We start from the raw sequence: 16,143 nt of genomic DNA, 5'->3' as shown, positions 1-16,143 counted from the left end.
TGTCTTGATTAATTTCTGCCTGGTCCTCTGGTTCCTTCCATATTTCAAAAATATACAAGTAGATTAAATGGCATCTTAGTGTGTGTGATAGTGTTTCTTTGCAAGCCTGGTGGATGTTATGTTTGACAAATTCCTGACTAAATGCAGGCACAGAAAAGTAGACTTTTTGGAAGTGGTTGAGAATGAACTAAGTATGAATGCGAATGAGCATCCATGAAACATATAGAGCGTAGAGGTTTATGTATGTCTTCCTTTTATAACCGAGTTTTGTGATTCTACAGAGGCTTGTAGGCTTGTGCTGAATCTCTTCCTCCACTTCCTCCACTTTTACCCTCAAACCCTCATTTTATACATGTTTTTTATTGCATAGAATACACTCACATAGCTTGTGTGTGTGCCTTATTTTAATTCCATCCCTGACTAATCCCAGTATTCTATGTTTTCAGTATTTTTGTAACCTATTCCTACTGTCCTTTTTACTGCTTCCATTAATTCCGTCTTGTTTATCCTGACCAGCCATAGTCTTTGCCATCCGCTTTTCTCGTTTTGCCAGCATGCCTCCTTCATTCATGTTATTTTAATTTTTGATTTTGCAGTGTTACTACAACAGCTGTATGAAATGTTGAAGAGTGACATTGCTTATGAATTGTGACTACATTTCTCAGTAATTGTTTTTTTAATGTCAATATTTAAGATTTTTGATGTTTACATTGACCTGCCATTTTAGCACCTATTGTAATTGTGGTACATTTTCCAGTGTGATGTCAAATGCATTTGATGTTGTTGGCTACAATTTTTTTTTTTACTTTATTATAGCTCTTTAAAGCTGTCAATGTTATGCATTATTTATTTGGTAAATGTTCTGATGGCAAGGAAAAATACCAGAAAAGCACATAACTACCTGGTGCCTCCCCCATAGCTCAAAGCCCATTAGAATGAAGATGGGGGTAGTTGTGAATGAAGATTTTATCTCGTATATGTGCGTCATTGCTTTAAGGCTATATGGGCTTTTTCTCTGCAAATTGTCAGCTGAGTTTTTAGCTGTTGGAAAACACGGTGCCCATCACATGGATAACGTCAAGCTTTATCTCTTATTTTGTATAGACTGTAATATTTTAGTGCAACATTCCTTTGGCTGCTAGTGATTTTCCGGATTCTTTTTTTTTTTACTGTTTTGTCTCCGTAAAAAGTCTGTGAGCATTTTTGAATGTTTTTATTTTGTTAGCTTTCCATTCCTAAGTAATAAAGTTTAAAAGCTGAAAAGTGAGAGTTCCACATAGGTAAATAATATTTACATTAAAAATGTTAATTGGTTGTAGAAGTCAAAAATCCATCCAGCTTCTCCTCCTGTTTTTTCTTCAAATCATTACTTCTCTTGGCTTTTTTGAATGCTGTTAAACTGGAAACCAGTTATCCAGAAAGCTCTGAATTATGGAAAGGCCGTCTCCCATAGACTCCATTATAATTAAATAATCCGAATTTTTAAAAATGATTTCCTTTTTCTCTGTAATAATAAAAACAGTAGCTTGTCCTTGATCCCAACTAAGATACAGTTAATCCTTTCTGGAAGCAAAACCAGCCTTTTGGGTTTATTTAATGTTTACATGATTTTCTAATAGACTTAGGGTAGGGACACACTGGACGATTTGTCGCCAACGTTTTAAAAAAGTAAATCGCGGCGACAAGACGATCGTCTTTTTTTGAACAGACGATTCACAGCGACTATTGGCACAGAGCGATTTGTATCCCATTACTCTGTGCGGTACGTGCTCCACCCAAACCGGAAATGGTTTGTGCTTCCCGCTGTAACCTGGCGTCTTTACGTTCTTGCGTCATTGCGTTCGCATTGTAATTTGAATACAATTGCTGCTACTTATCTGTATGTGTGTGCGTGTCTAGGAGATTTCAGTGCTTTTCTAAGTACATGCTAATTCTGATAAATCGCTCGGAAAAGGGTCTCAGTGCGTTTTGGAGCTACAGGCGATTCACAAACGCGCTGTGGGCACAGGAGCTGGCGTCTTTCATTTGTTTTTGTTCAGAGACAAAACGAGCGATATGTCGCCGCGATTTGCTTTTTAAAAACGTTGGCGACAAATCGTCCAGTGTGTCCCTACCCTTAAGGTATGAAGATCCATATTACCGAAAGATCCAAAACCCCGGGTCCCGAACATTCTGGATAACAGGTCCCATACGTGTACCTTGTATAATTTGGTTTCCCATAACATTCAATCAAGATGAGAAATCATATGCTGGCATGTCGGTTCTTCATACTGAATATTTTATGCATTAGTAATGACCCTTTTGCTTTTCTTGAAAGATAGATTTTCCCAGAATTGAGCATATATGAAGCCAGATATTTATTTAACATTAAGATCATTATTTTAAATTATTTCCAGAAAAAACTGCCACGAGAGATAAATGACATTCCTTTACTGGAAATGGTTTAATGCCATAATATTTCTTTGTCTAGCTACAATATCTTGTGCATAGCTGCATGACACTTTGGTACAGCAGAACCATATAGGAATGATCTCTGCATTACAAGGTGTCAACCCTGAAATCCACAGTCCACAGATGTTCATACTATTCTTCTCTGATGCATTTTTTATACATTATTGTAAAAAAAAAACTTGGCTGGGCACACAGTGCATTTTCTCCACTGGCATAGATATGCAGTGTCCCTATCCTTAAAAGAATGACTGAAAACAGCTGAATAAGCGATTGTGAGAATTGCTCTATTTACTTTGTATTGCACAGTTTTTATGCTTTTACATTACAGTTTTGGGGAGTCACTATGACCGTTTTCAAATTTGTTTTCAGAGTCCATGACCTCTAAAATGAAAACACTTTCGGGGAATGTAATTAAAGTCAGTAACGGAAAAACTATTCGCAATGCGAAAAGTTATGCCTTTGTGCGAACAAATTTTGATTTGTGCAAATTTAATATAGGTCTTGCGAACCTGGAAACTGTTTAACGACCACTTCCGACAGTGGGTGCGGGTTGAACTTTAGCTTGCGTCCTCCAAGTGCAACACTTCTGCCAGACGTGCTCTTTATTTTTAATATACTCACGCGCTGGTGTTCCCCGCCCCTCCATGACATCGGGGTGGATCTTGGGTGTATAAATAGGAGCATGAACGCACATTAAATTGCATCCCCTAAGTAGCAGTGACCTCCCTTTGTTTGGTAAATGAATTAACAGTGAGATTACAAAGTTATTTTTATTTTTTTCCTGATACATATAGCACCAGCACATTTCCACAGTGCTTTACAAAAATATACTATTCACATCAGTTCTTGCTAGGGTTGTCACCTTTTTCATTGAATAAAACTGTCCTTAGGGTCAGGGAGTGGTGACATCATTGGGGGGAAATGGGTGGGGAATAGCTGGACCTGTCCATATAAGGGCTAACTTTCAGCAGAGAGGATCAAGGAAGGGAGTGAATTATAGGGTGCTGCAAATATACCAGCAATTATATTGCTGGGGAATTTATAATTCCAGCCCCGGACCCAGTTGGTGATTTACCGGCTGTGACAGTCAAATACAAGTCAGGGGGCAAGCATAGTTCTTGCCCCAGTGGAGCTTACAATCTAAGGTCCCTATCACATTAACAAACAGTAGGGCAAATCGTATTGGGAGTCAATAAATATGCCTGTATGTTTTTAGAGTGTTAGAAAACCAGAGTACCCAGAGGAAACCCATTCAGACACGAGGAGAACATGCATGCTACCCATTGTTATAACAGTCCCACTTGCCATAGCCATTGTCCTAGTTCCATATTACTATTTTCAGCAACAAATAGGTACTCTAAATCCCACCTAAAATAGCCCGGCTAGCTCAGCGCATACTCTTAATTTTGCCGACTATGTTAATGAGCACAAAAACAAAGTCTTTTAGGTTTCTTTGAATATCTGGAGTTGGCTTTGGGGACTACAGCTGAGATCTGCGCTGAAAGCAGCAGCTGCAAATTCTCAGGAAACAAAAAAAATAAATAAAATGCCTTTCAGTCAGAATGTTCATTACAGGTTTATTATGTTATCTTGTTCATAAGCTTTTGCATTTTACGACCATCTGATAAAAGTTGTTGATGCATAAAAGGTTCACTTAAAGGATTCTGTTAAAAAGTTATTTGATGTACATTTAGTGATATCCGTTCAGCATCTGCAAATAAAATACTTTCCAAGAAAGATCTCTATCTATCTATCTATCTATCTATCTATCTATCTATCTATCATCTATCTAAAGCTGACTTCAATTATGCTTGTTAGGTGTAATAATTTAGTAGAGTTGTTTAAAATCATATTAACGTATTCCTTTTTTGGCACAATGCACTATACTTTTTTTTAATTTTTTTTAGATATAGATAATTGTGGAAAAGAAATGCAGGATAATCTAGCTTTTCCATGAAGAAGGATGATAGTACATTATTTGCTGGAGGCAGTGGCCCATCCCTGATGGGGGCCAATAGGTGTTAGCCAATGTGTAGCCCCAGCTCGACTGCCTTGTCATACAATAGAACATAATAATTAAAGGACAAATTTTTTGTAAGGATTTTATGCCAAGACCTAGGGTACCAAAATAAAAAATTTCCTAATAAAAGAAAACCTCATTCTTCTCAACTTTCCAATATACCTTTATCAAAAATGTCACTGCTTTTAAGGTTATCCTTATACACATTCGCTATTGAAAGCAGCAAGCAATTGCTTAACTCCTGGTTGTTACTTTTTGAACAATGTTGCAAAAGTCCAAGGGGGTTATTTATCAAGTCAGAATTTATCTGAGTATTTCTAAAGGTGGCCATACACGGGCCGATAAAAGCTGCCGACAGACTGTGTCGGCAGCTTATTGGCCCGTGTATGGGGGCCCCCCGACGGGCTTCCCCGATCGAGATCTGGCCGAAAGTCGGCCAGATCTCGATCGGATGGGTTTAAAAATCCCGTCGGATCTGTTCGTTGATGCGGTCCCGCGATCCGACCGCCCGTTTGAGAATGCTAGGATCCAATCGTTGGGCCCTAGGGCCCACGATCGGATCTGCCCGATATTGCCCACCTCAAGGTGGGCATATCGGAGGGAGATCCACTCGTTTGGCGACATCGCCAAACGAGCGGATCTATCCATGTATGGGGACCTTAAGTTAGAAATCCGATCAACTCCGATTTCCCGAATGGACCTTATTTATGAAGAAAAAAGCCCGAAAAAATAGGGTCGGGCAAACATCGGCGCTTTCCCTGAAAACTCTGCATTGTTTGCGGTTCCTGCGCAAAAACTCAGAAATCTACGAAAAAATCTTAGTTTTCAGAGTTTTTTTGCGCAGAAACCACAAACTCATCGGATATCAGTACGGACATCTGAGCAGATACTGGGACCTTCCCTATTGATTTATACAGGACCTCGAGAGTTTTTAGACCATCGGACCTTGATAAATAACCCCCTTAGTTCCCCAGCAAAGACAGGTCTGTTAATCAGCTGCCTTGTCTTACATTGTATCAACAGTCTGAGCCACCAGGGCAGAGAATAGAATTGGGCAAATACTGCTTTCAGTAGCAATACAACGTACAAATAACTTAAAGCGATACTGACACATTCCTATAAAAATCATAGGTACGTGTCAGTTTCAAGTAGTTGCTGCACTCAGAATAGTTCCCCCCCAAAGCTGCCCCCAGCCCTGCAAACCTTTGTGCAGCTGACACTACTAATGGATCTACTCCACTGCTTCAGTGATGCTGGGCTGGGGGCGGAACGATCCTTCCATAGGCTGAAGTCCTGTTTTCATTTGTAATTAGCCTATGGAAGTATTGCGTCGCCCCTAGCCCAGCGTCACGGAGACCTTTTAGCAGTGTCGGAGGGTCGGGTCAGCACAGTTCCGCGGGGCTGAGGGCGGCTTTGAGGGGGGCTTACAGAGGAACTATTCTGGGTGCAGCAACTACTTGATACTGACACATTCCTATGATTTTTATAGGAATGTGTCAGTTCACTTTAAAAACCATAGGAAATGTGTAATTAATTTATATTGTATATTATGTTTTCTTTAATTTGGGGGAAAGTTTATTTTTGAGTTGACATTGCCTTTAAACTCCACAAGAGTGAAGAGATAGAAAGCCCTGAAGGATACATCTAAATAGCAACAAGCTATTTATCTGTAACAATGGGAAGCATCGATTCATCTGTAAACCATATTCTTTATATATCTTCATAGAATAATGAAGTCTTCACTGCACTTAGAAGAGGATGATTTTGTACCCGAGTTGCCAAGGAGCATCCATCCCCGGGAGAGGCCAGACTGGGAGGAGACAATTAGTGCTATGGTAAGTCTGCTTGATTTTGTAAATACCTATTCGTGTTAATGTGGTTATGCTTAGGGATCACATAGGTGGTGTCCTTGTATTTTTACTTACTGTTAGTTAGATAAGGAATAATTATTTATAAAACACAAACTGGTTGTAACTGACATTTGCCATCGCATTTGTCTCTCTTTAATATGTTCAGATTGCAATTCGAAATCCGAGCAGCTCACACATTCACGGGGTTGTTTTCCATATTTGACAACAATGCCTTTCATATTACTTTTCCACTTTATAGCTCTCTGTTATGGCAAGGTTTTCCCTACAGTCCTTGCAACATGCATTTCTTCGTTACACACCCTTTAAGGCATGCACTGGCTTGCTGTTTAGTTAGACTATCAATATCCTTAAGGACATGAAATGTAAAACAGTTAAATTTGCTGCCCTGCACACTAAATCAGCTTCCTCTTACATATGTGTTTTCAAGGCGTTTCCCTTTTTCCTATCATATACGGTAGCAGCACCTGAAAGGCTTGAAAACAGCTGACAGGTTACAGGAGGACTCATTCTGTAGAGAAGTTCCAGGATTTTCTTTTTCTAAAACGCCATGCTTATTTGGAACCACGGGCAAGAAAATCTATGATTTCAGGCTATAATATCAGTTCAAGTTACGTGGAGGAAAATAGATGGCAAGCATCCGATACCTGCAGGTGCCTCCAGTTGAGAGTATTTTGCTTGTTGTTTGCTAGAACAGCTTTATGCCTCATTGATCCCACATACGTTTCTCTTTTGTTTGATCAAATAGAAAGTCTATGATATGTTACACATCGAAGGTGGTACTTAGAAGTGCCTATTTGCTTAAATATTTGTTTTGTATGTTGTTTTCTTAGCTTGGACTTACACAAGATGATACTTTTACTGTTTGATTATTCATTATCTAGTTCTTTATAAGCAATACGTATAGACATGGTGGGGTTGTTTATCATCAAACAAACAATGTTATATCAAAGTCTTAAAAGGTGTGCTTTTTCCAACATTTCCAATTTGCTGGGTGAAAGGGTTGTTAAAAACATTACATTTATATGAACCGTAAAATGCAGCTGTGAATTGGCCAGTAAATAATAGCTACTACTCTGGAAAATTGTGTTTTATTTTGGTGCGGTTAGTGATGGACAGAATTTACATTTTTTTAATAGTTATTGACATTCATAAAAATGTAGTGATAGGACAGAGGAATGAAATAGTTATAGTGGGGAGGAGTCTAGAAGTAAAGGTATTAAAAAATCCCATTTATTTAAGGTGATTTTATGAGGTTTTGCTACCTGACTCCTATTATTATTATTATGTATTTATATAGCGCCAACATATTGCATAGCACTGTAAAGTAAATGTGATTATACAACTAAATCACATGAATTCTATACATAGAACATATGGAGTAACAAACATCACAATCAATACAGGTACAAAAGGTGAGGAAAGGCCCTATGCATAGGCATACAGTCTAAAGGGAAGGGAGTAATACACAAGGTGTAGGAGTGGGCAAGATCGAATTAAGTGGGTGAGAAATGTGGTATTGTATGTGGTGTTGCGTTTGGTAGTTAAGCAGACTCCTAGGTTTAAACATGCGTTAAATTTTTGTACTGTATTTTGCAATAATAAGTTTGTTTTTTCATAGCAGACATCCACTAATTTAATCTCTGTTTTTAATAATAAAAATACTGATTTATTTTGATTTTATATAATAGCACACAGTACCCCTTTTGTTGCCAGTGGTAAAACCATTTAAGTCAAAGAAAATATATATAAAACAGGCAATTAAATGTAAGTGGTAATGTTTTACCACTGGCGATTCACACTGAAAAATGGTCCGGTATTCACTAACGCAGTGATCCCCTACCAGTAGCCTCAAAGCAAGTGCTTATTTTGAATTCCGGGCTTGGAGATAATTTTGGTTGTATAAAAAACAGGTGTACTGCCTAATAGAGCCTCCTGTAAGCTGTCAGACCACATAGGGACTAACAAATAGCCAATTATAGCCTTATTTGGCACCCCCAGGAACTTTTTGCATGCCTGTTTTGCCCCCCAACTCTTTTGATTTTTTTAATGTGGCTCATGGATAAAAAAGGTTTGGGGACCCGTTCTCTAATGCTTAGTTGCTCACACTGAGAGAGAGAGAGATTAAGAATAAGTAACAAAACATACCATGTGCAATTGCCATTCCATTTTTTTTCTAGGGGCGTTAGCCAGAGAGCAATTTAAATATCAAAAAGGAAAAAAGGGTACACAAGTAAAAACAGACTCTGGGTAAACATTGCCTCTGAATACTCTTAGGGACAGATTTATCAAAATATAAGTTTAGATTTAATAAATAAAATGTGCCCAAGTTTTATTCCTATGGATTTTTGGAAGCATATTTATCAAGTGGTGAGTTTTAACTTTCACCCATTGAATTGCCTAGGAATAAATAGAATGTGGGTGAGTTTTTGTTTATTAAAATTTAAACTCATATTTTGATAGATCTGCCCCTTAAAGGGCATGTAAAGGCAAAAAAATAAAATCCCATTTTTACTTTCTTTAATGAAAAAGAAACCTATCGCCAATATACTTTAATTAAAAAATGTGTTCCGTTTTTATAAGAAACTTGACTGTATGCAGTGAAATTCTCCCTTCATTTACTGCTGTGGATAGAAATTCTCACAGTCCCTAACTGCTGAGCAGGGACACAATCATACTTATGAACAGCAGGAGGAGCCCCCGCCTTACTTCCCAGCCATGCAGAACTCAAGCAGCTTTGTTTATGACTATCCCAAAGCAGCCCAGATCACACTGAGCATGTGCACAGTCTTAGTCTTGCAAAGATGTTTAACAAAGTTACAAGATGATGACCCCCTGTAGCCAACTTTGAAAGCATAAATTATTTGTTTGATTAGGCTTGTGGTGCAGTAAGTTCATGCTTATGTTTAGTATACAAAATACAGCATTTCTAGCCCTATTCTATTTTAGACTTTACATGCCCTTTAAAGGGGACCTGTCACCCTAAGAAATTATTCCAAATTATTTTCTATCATGTTCGTTGAGCAAAACAGACTTTACTTACACTATATTTATTATTTACATTTTGTTTCCTTTAGTCTTTTTTCCTTTAGATAGTACACAAAAACAGCATACAGGCGGGAGCCATTTTGTGGCAATTAGTTATCAAGACAAATTGTCGTGCAGTGCCCTACTGTGAGTAGTGCAGTAGCATGTAGGAAATGCTGAATGGAAAGTGAAAGTAATTTACTGCCTCATCACTTTGCCTCAGGCATAGAGGTGGGGCAAATAATATTTGATTGACAGCTCAGATATTTAAACACCCTTTATAACAGGTATGGATGTTTTAATGAAAAAAAAAAGAATTTGGGTTCCATGTTTAATTTGCAAAGGACTTTCATTATGCAACTTTTTATGTGTAGGTGACAGGTCCACTTAAATGAGAACTTACGCTTGAAATTGCATTTTTAATCAGTCCTTGTGCCATGGTATGCTGTAATAAGGGTCATAAAATGAGATTCCCCATTGCAATATGTTTGCAGCCATACAAGAGTTGTTAAGCCATACTTCCCAACTGTTCCGTATTTCGCGGGACAGTACAGATTTTGACAGAGCAACCCGCAGTCCAGGATTGTTACTGAAATGGCCAACTTTCTCTTTTATTTCCTGCACTGAACAGCCAGAAAAAGATACAAGTTTCTAAACTTACAGTTTCTAAAACTTAATTGGCTTTTGGCAGAGAACCCAGAAATTTCAGCAGGTGCACTTCGATACTTTTCTAATAATTTAAGATAAGTAAAGAAGCAATTGTAACAATTTAAAGGGGTGGTTCACCTTTGAGGTAACTTTTAGTATGTTTCAGAATGGCCAATTCTAAGTAACTTTTCAATTGGTATTCATTATTTATTTTTTATAGTTTTATTGTTATTTGCCATTTTTCTGCAGCTTTCAAATGGGCTTCGCTAACCCCTTCTAAAAAGCAAATGCTCTGTAAGGCTACACATTAATTGTTATTGCTACTTATTACTCCTCTTTCTATTCAGGCTTCTCCTATATTCCAGTCTCTTATTCAAATCCGTGCATGGTTGCTAGGGTAATTGGGACTCTAGCTACCAGATTGCTTAAAATGCAAATTGAAGAGCTTCTGAATAAAAAAACCAAATAACTCATAAACCTAAAATAATAAAAAATTAAACACCGTTGCAAATTGTCTCAGAATATCACTCTTTACATCATACAAAAAGGTATCTGAAAGGTGAACCACCCCTTTAAGATAAGCAGGTCTCTTGGGGAAACTGACTTGCAGCTTAAAGGGCAATTCACCTTCATTAGCAAAACTGTAATAACATATAAAAACCACAGAAATGTGTTGACACTTTCATAACCTGCCAAATTTAGTAAAATGAACATGGTAATTGGGGGCGTGGCCAAGAAAATTGTCCCTGCACTACGCACGGCAAATCTTTTTGTCCATCTTTCTATTTAACTGGCAACTAATAGTCACACAGGGCACCTTACAGAAAGTGCCTTTGTGTATAATACAGCTAGCGTATCCCATGCCTTCCTGCCCTATGTTAGGCTAATAATAAATAATAGCTGAGGAATAATGATAAAGTAATGGCAGACAGAATGACAAAGTGGTAATGCTGCAGTGAAATGCTGTTGGTTTGTGTCCTGAGCTATATAGCTACATTGAAGTTTCATTACTGTAATAACAGTGAACAGCTCTGCTTAAAGTTTGCACAGTACAAGATGTGTTTACTACAGGGAGAAGCAATGTATGAATCCTTCATGGCATACTAAACCTTAGTTTCTGGCTTCTCTGCATTTGTTTCTTGACTGGATTGTTTTCTTGGCTATATTTTTTTCCAGATAATATAAGTAATACAGTAGATTAGAGGTTTGGAACATTTTATTTCTCCCATCAAAGGGAAAACTGTATCATTCATGCACATAACACTAACCATTTCTTCATTACAAAGGGGACAGTGGCCCATTGTATTTACCTAATGGATTTAATAAAAGAAAAATGTTATGTTATTTTTGCAGGGATCTCTGTTGCTTTTGTATCTTTCCAAAAACCCTTGGAGCTCTTGTTGGGATTCTAAAGCCTGTTCTGAGACAGTATATACATCTGTATTTTATCTGTTTAAAGGGGCTGTTCACCTCCAAACACTTGTTTTTAGATAGCTCACAGAAAAAATACTTTTTTAATTGCTTTCTATTTGCGACCTTTTTTGTAATATTGAAGTGTATTTTATTTATAATTTTCCCCTTTCTTATATATTTTCAGTTTAGGATGGGGGGGGGGTTGTCACCGACTCTGTAAACTGTTCTAAACTGATACAAATATTTTTACTGCTGAAAGCTTAGGCTTGTCATTATTAATGTTTGTGGCACTTAAAAAGATAACGGCTGAGGACTAATCCTAGGAAAGAGTGTGGAATTTAAACCTTTTACAGATTATAGCTTGGGGTGTAAATGAACCAAGCTATTGATTAGATGCTTTATTCAACTCCCCTCACCATTAATTACATTTCACACGGAGTCTTTATTTTAAAGTGCTGAAATGATATTGATTATATATCGGTAAAATTGCCCTCTTTATTATTTCACTGTTGCTTTTTGATGTTTGTTTCTGTTATATTGGGTAAGGGGATTTTGGCTCTAAAATGTACATGTGCATGATAAAAATATTACACATTTTGTTATTTTAATCAGCCTATCAATTTTCATTAATTTAAAAATTTACAGGGGTTTAAAGTTATTTGTAAATGTAATTGCAACTGAAAATTATTATTGCATCCGTTTCCTTGGTCTGATTCTGACACCTAAAATAGTAGAAGTTTATTCTCTTCCACTTAAAGGGGTTGTTAAGCTTTGTGTTAACTGTTTGTATGATGTAGATAGTGATATTCTAAAATAATTTGCAGTGATTTTCATTTTTTATTATTTGGGATTTTTGAGTTATTTAGCTGTTTATTCAGTAGCTCTCCAGTTTGCAATTTCAGCCATCTGGTTGCTAGGGTCCAAATTCCCCTAGCGACCATGCATTGATTTGAGACTGAAATATGACGAATAAGGACATGTTCTGTTCGCTGCTCTAGAACTTAAATCAACTGGCTTCTGCTACATTGTTTTAGGAGTCAGAACCAGCAGTGCAGTGCATATAAACATCCAGATAGATACTGCTTTTTATAACAACTACATTTGCAAATAATGTTAAAAGAGGAACTTTTATTGCCAGTTTAGGGCACAAGTACATGGGACATTATGTCAGGCATGCAAAATCTACTCTCTGCCTGGACGTCAAAATGCCTGAAGTTCCCTTCTCACCATCATATATGTAAATCGTAAATGCACCTGTGCATATGTTTTGCCATCGTTGATTTACAGGTGGTAAGGGTGTGTGTGTGCCTTTATAAAAAGAATAGGAAATAAGCCTTTCCTTTTTTTTTTTTTTTTTTTTGCCATATAAAGATGGAGATGTGCAAAATAACCGATAAAGAGGAGGATAAATAGGATATACTGGAAAGGAGACTAATAATGATTATGAGAGACACCTAACCATCAGTTTCAGTATTACGATCTCAAATGGGCGAGGCATGTATGTTTACTGTAAATAACTTGTGTGGCTGGAGTCAATAAGGTTGGAGAACGGTTGATCTAGGACAAATTTAAAGAGTATGCCTCACACCCTGACTATTTGTCCTTAAACTTATTACAAGCTGCTATTTGTTTTCTTTTCTCTTTATAAATTTCGCTGCTATTTTTTTTCCACAGTGCTTAGGACCTTGAGTTGAGTTTTCGTTAAAGGGGTCTTTCTTCAATTTGGGTACTGAAAGACATGAATTAAACCCGATGGGATTTGTTTTGTCTCGTTATGATTAATAATATCTTGGTTGTGATCAAGTACAATATACAGTTTTATCTTTACAGAGAAAATTTTTATTTTTTTAAATGGAATCTATGGGATATGGTCTTCCTTTAATCTGAAGTTTCCTGGATAACTGATCCCATATCTGTAAAATACTATTTAAAGTGGACCTGTCACAAGACATAAAAAACTGTATAATAAAAGTCCTTTTCAAGTTAAACATGAAATTCAATTTCTATTTTTTTATTAAAACATTCATAGCTGTTGTAACTAGTTTAAAAATCTCAGCTGTCAATCAAATATTGTCTGCCCCTCCTCTATGCCTTAGGCATAGAGACGGGCAAACAATTACTTTCACTTTCCATGCAGCACTTACTAGATGTCACCACATTCCCTTTACCATTTAATTGTGTAGCCAGGGCATGGGAATGGGAATGGACATGGGGTCCCCCATTCTGGTGTACAAACAAGATTCTGCGATGATGCCAACTTAATAAGTGTCCACAAAATGGCTCCTGCCTGCTTGCTATAATTATGAATTCCCAGACTGAAGGAAACAAGATTCAAATAATTTATATAGTGTAAATAAAGTTCATTTTGCTTGACTAATGGATTAAAAAAGGATTTGGAATTTTTTTTTGGGTGACGGGTCCCCTTTAAAGTGTAACTATACTTTTCATAATGAAAATGCTCCCCTGTCCCTTGGAGCTGCGGCCCCATAGTTTTTTTTCTTTAGGTGAGTTATTAATGGCTATATGCTTCTAAGCCGAACTTTGTTTTGGACCAACAGAGTACTGCCTCTGGAGTAGGTGGTAATTAATGGACTCTCTTTGGCCTCTGCATCCTGTGCATTTTGACCATGTATATTTCACTCAGGCAGTACCTCCCTGCACAAACTTATTTCATTGCATTCCAGCAAAAAAATTGATTAGTTGTGCCAAAAACATATAGAACTCCAGGTAAGGGATCTGTTATGCAAAAAGGCTGTCTCCCACAGACTCTGTTTTAGCCAAACAAACCAAATATTTAGCAATAACTTCCTTTTTCTCTGTAATAATTAAAGAATACCTTGTACTTGATTTTTTTTTTTTACCCTTATTTTTTAAATGTTTTCTATTTATGATTACCGTATATACCCGAGTATAAGCAGAGTTTTTCAGCATCCAAAATGTGCTTAAAAAGTCTACCTCGGCTTATACTCGGGTCAGCGGTACCCGACCGGAGTAGCTGAGATTGCAGTCACTTTTAATCATTCCTATACCAACAGTTCACTTGGGGAGAGACGGCAATATCCCACAATGCCCTCTGTTGGTTATATGAAAGAATAACAGTGCGCCCTCTGTTGGTTATATGAAAGAATAACAGTGACTGCAGTATCACACAGCGCCATCTGTTGGTTATATGAAAGACTAACAGTGACTGCAATATCACACAGCACCCTCTGTTGGTTATATGAAAGAATAACAGTGCGCCCTCTGTTGGTTATATGAAAGAATAACAGTGGCTGCAAAATCACACAGCACCATCTGTTGGTTATATGAAAGAATAACAGTGCGCCCTCTGTTGGTTATATGGAAGAATAACAGTGACTGCAATATCACACAGTGCCCTCTGTTTGTTATATGAAAGATTAACAGTGACTGCAATATCACACAGCGCCCTCTGTTGGTTATATGAAAGAATAACAGTGACTGCAATATCACACAGCGCCCTCTGTTGGTTATACAAAAGATTAACAGTGATGGCAATATCAAACAGCACCCTCTGCACATGGTAGTGGGACAGTGGGACAATGCACACAGTAATCCGTTTGGCAATTCTCTGTCACCATCAACTTTGCAAAGAAGTCCGGTTGATCTCTGGGGGGGTCGCTTTGGCAGAATGTGCACTGCTGGGAGACAGGGCTGTAGTTGTGTCTAGGCTTATACTAGAGTCAATAAGTTTTCCTAGTTTTCGTAGGTAAAATTAGGTACCTCGGCTTATACTCGGGTCGGCTTATACTCGAGTATATACGGTACTCAATGGTACATTCTACTAAAAAAGTATATTATTACGAAAATGGTTTATTTACATGAAGCAGGGTTTTACATATGAGTTGTTTTATGCAAAATATTTTTATAGAGACCTACATTGTTTGAGGGGTATAGTTTTCCTTTAAGACCTATGATACTCACTTCACTGAGCATTGGTGCACTGGTACTAGAATAATATTGTTACGATCTGTAGGTATAGGAGCCCAAGTAACGACAGAATACCCTTTAGGTGCAGTCGGAGAGCCTCACCGTATTCCGGTTTTCGCTAAAGCCCTTTTGGGACCCCAGACTTTCTGCTGCTGAACAGGCGAAGATCCTAAACATGGCCAAGGTATTCAGAGAAAGGTACAAGGATCAGGCAGAGACGAGTCGTGGACAGGCAAAAGGTCAAAAGGCAGGCAGCAAGATACAGTGGTCAATAAACAGGCAAAAGGTCAATATCAGAAGATCCAAACAGAATTAAGGCTTGGCTGAGTCAGAAAAACTGAGATCCAGCTTGGGCACTCAGTTCAAGTAAAAGGAGCCTTTTAATTTAAAATTTGGCGCCCTGCATGACGTCTGCAGACGTCATGGCGTATCGTTGATGCGCATAGACATGCATGCTCGTTTCCTATATGCGGCAATAGGAAACCAGGGACTGGCGCATCTAAAGGAAGGAATGTGCGGCGGCCTCCCAGATCGCATTACAAATATGACCCTATATCCTGTACTAAATTGTACAGGTATGAGACCTGTTATGCAGAATGCTCAGTGCCTGGGATTTTCCATATAAGGGATCTTTCCGTAATTTGGATCTCCATATATTAAGTCTATTGAAAACAAATTTAAACATTGAAATATACCCAATAGGATGGTTTTGCCTCAAACAAGGATATTCTTTTGATCTTACTTTGGATCAAGAGGTGTTTTTTGTTT

The 16,143-nt window shown here is 37.7% G+C and overlaps 1 protein-coding gene across 6 annotated transcripts in view; it reads left to right on the top strand.

Annotated features, from left to right (window-relative positions):
• Positions 1-16,143, top strand: part of arhgap32.L (Rho GTPase activating protein 32 L homeolog) — a 207,277-nt gene that overhangs the window by 83,101 nt on the left and 108,033 nt on the right. For all 6 annotated transcript variants that reach the window (XM_041568469.1, XM_041568468.1, XM_018224473.2 and 3 more), the window contains 1 exon segment: positions 6,198-6,306. In XM_041568469.1, the coding sequence (XP_041424403.1) occupies positions 6,202-6,306 (105 nt within the window). In that variant the 5' untranslated portion in view covers positions 6,198-6,201.

The sequence above is a fragment of the Xenopus laevis genome, chromosome 7L (assembly GCF_017654675.1).
Source record: "Xenopus laevis strain J_2021 chromosome 7L, Xenopus_laevis_v10.1, whole genome shotgun sequence".
Lineage (NCBI taxonomy): Eukaryota > Metazoa > Chordata > Amphibia > Anura > Pipidae > Xenopus > Xenopus laevis.
This window is presented reverse-complemented; position numbering and strand designations above follow the sequence as displayed.